A 2967-nucleotide genomic window follows, 5' to 3' on the forward strand; every position below is an offset into this window, starting at 1 on the left:
GGATTTGTTTAGGATGTGGTTGGTTTTTTTATTTTTAGAATTTTTAATTATTTTAGTTTGGGATTAAAAATCTCATTTAAGATAGATTTTTTGATTTTTTTAATTTTTGTGAGAGAAAAAATGAAATAATTATGGTTTGAATGTGATATTTTATCTTATTAGCTTAAAAAATTATTTTATCTTTTTGTAACTATTTTAATCAAAAAATCTCATTTTAACTTATGCCAAATAAAAGGCTAAGGCTAAGTTTGGCATCCTCTAAAAAAGTCAAAAAGTCATTATTCTATTTAAGTCATATCATCTTATTTAAGTCACATCGCATCTCTACTATATCACTTCAAACCCAACCCATATTTCATAAAAAATTAAAAAATATACTTATTTAGAACATCTCAAATAACCCCTAAAATATTATTTTTTTAGTGAAGTGTCCAATATATCCTTTTCCCCAATCTTTTCCCGTTCAGCCTTCTTTCAATCACGTCTCTCTCTCTCTCTCTCTCTCTCTCTCGTGATTTCTCCTGCCAAGCCAACTTACACAAACTTATACAAACTTTAATAATAAGAAAAAATTAGTAAGATATCATTTTTCTTGAATAGTAAAAAAGAACCAATATATATATTTTTATTAATTAAGATTTTTTGGTAAAATTTCTTTGTGATTATATTAGAAAAATTTTAAAAATTCTTTGTAAAATTAAAGAAATTTCTCTATGACAATTGAATTATTTTTGTATCGTGACAATTTCTGTGTCAAATTTTGTCTGTAAAAATGTTGAGGGACCCCAACTACTATGAAAATATTGTATTTCATTTATTTTATAAAATCTTAATATCAGAGACCTTAAAAAAAATTCTTTTTTAAATTTTTTGTCATTGTTTGGAAACACCTAAAAAAGAAATCTCTTTTTTTAATTTTTACTTTAGAATTATGTCAAATTTTTATTTTTCTAATTCGTCTTGTGTAGATAAATTTAAAAAGTAAAAAAAAAAAAATTAAAATTAAAAAAGCCAAAGTAAGCCAAAAAAATCCATTATTTTTTTACTTATTTTGTTTTTTTGGACTTTTTTTGAAAATTTTTATTTTTTTTAATTTCTTAATTCCTCTCGTCGAGTTAAATTTAGAAATCTAAAATTAAAAAAATAAAAATAAAAATAAAAAACGGAGCCTTGATTAAAGCGGAGTCGCCTCTATACTTGAGAATGAGGCAAATCTTCAATTATGAAAGCTTCGTGACGAGATATCCATGGAAAAATTATGCCGCCGTCTTGGAAAAATTAACCGCGTCTGAAGTAAGATGAGGGAAATTTGATTCCAAAAACTGAAGAAATTTGTCTAGTTGTACACTCCTTTATTTGCCTTGAACCTTCTCTTTGGTTTCCTCTAGTGAATGGTAAGTAGACTTTCCAAGGACTTGCACCTCCCAAGAAGAACACACCGTTTATTTAAGCAGCTTTTCTGGTTGAGCTCTGAACATGAGAAAGGCTCACTCCACCTTCAGCTTACAAAAGTGAAATAGTGGAAAGGGAAGAGAGAGCCAGAGAGTGAGAAAAAAAAAAAAAAAAAAAAGGGAGAATGGTGAGCATCAAGCCATTATTATAGAGGAATCCAATAGCAACACAGAAATGTCGGTTGGCTCTACCAATGAAATAGAGGAATCCAATAGCAACATAGAAGTGCCGGTTCGCTCTACCAATGACATAGCAGAACCCATTGACAATGCATGTGCCATTCGCATACTGGAGCTCGTGAAAGACCATATATGCAGAGTCCCTCAAAACCTTGCAAGAATCAGTAGCAGGGCCACTGAGCCAGAAATGGCGTCGATAGGCCCTTATCATGGTGACAAAGTTGAAGTACGTGAATTCCAAAGTTACAAATTGCAGTTTCGTGATTCCCTACTTTCTCGAGTAGGAAAACCGCAGAGTTATTTACTGCACATGACGCAAGCCATGAAAGAATCAGAGGACCGCGCAAGAACAGAATACTCAGAGCCGATTGCAATGTCAAGTGATGATTTCGTTCAGATGATGATACTTGATGGATGCTTTATCATTGAGCTCTTCCAACAAGTTTGCCGGAGTGAAGATTCGGCGAATGCCAATAGGCTAGTGTTCATGAAGCCATGGATAATTCCAATTCTCATTAGAGACCTCTTGAAGCTTGAAAGAGAAAAGTTAGGGATCATGGAAATTTTTTCATGAAAATGATCATGAAAGAGTTATGATCTTTGGATTATCTTGATTAGTGTGTGGTGCTTTATTCTAAGTGTAATCCAAGGGTCACAAAGCTTTCATGATTATTTTCATGAAAGATTTTTCATGATACCTAGCATTATTGAGCTTGAAAACCAACTTCCCCTCGTCGTTCTTTTGAAGTTACACCATATCTCCATTGGCAATACCAGTGAACCCTTAGTTTTGCAAGCCTTCAAGTTTTTTCATCATGCCCTGCTGAGGTCCCTTGAATCATTCAAGAATCAAAAACAACTTGTCTATTATGAAAACACCTATCATCTGTAGGACAATCTTCACTGTATTTAAGTAGATTAAATTATGTTGTGTACTAAACAACAAGTAGAATATAAAGAAATAAAGGAAATAAGAGAATTTGTTTGATTACAAAAATCAAACTCGAAATAAAAATAAATAAATAAAAACAGATTTTATTTTGTTACAAAAACAAAATTAAAATCTAATTTAAATAAATAATAATAATACTGAAAATAAATTAAATAACTTACTTGATTTAATTTATTCGAATTATAATCTGATCAAGTCCAGTGTTTGACACTGTGTCCTTAAGACCGATTCGTCCTCTCCATGGTACTTTCAGAATTTGGACGTCTATCTCCTAGGATGAAATGATCTACTACAAACAATAGCAGCACTATAAATTGTTTGCCTTACGAACACACTGAGTGTTTACACTCTTTCTTTTAGAAATTAAATGCAGCAAAATGTAGA

General features: G+C 31.1%; 1 protein-coding gene across 1 annotated transcript; it reads left to right on the forward strand.

The window, feature by feature from the left end:
* The first annotated feature begins 1626 nt into the window (after positions 1-1626).
* On the forward strand, positions 1627-2523 carry LOC145800540 (UPF0481 protein At3g47200-like). The gene is made up of 2 exons (XM_082890231.1): positions 1627-2177; positions 2334-2523. The coding sequence occupies exons 1-2, from the start codon at positions 1627-1629 to the stop codon at positions 2521-2523; spliced, it is 741 nt and encodes a 246-aa protein (XP_082746357.1).
* Positions 2524-2967: the final 444 nt, after the last annotated feature.

This window comes from Camellia sinensis, chromosome 10 (genome assembly GCF_055761805.1).
Source record: "Camellia sinensis isolate YWXY chromosome 10, ASM5576180v1, whole genome shotgun sequence".
NCBI lineage: Eukaryota > Viridiplantae > Streptophyta > Magnoliopsida > Ericales > Theaceae > Camellia > Camellia sinensis.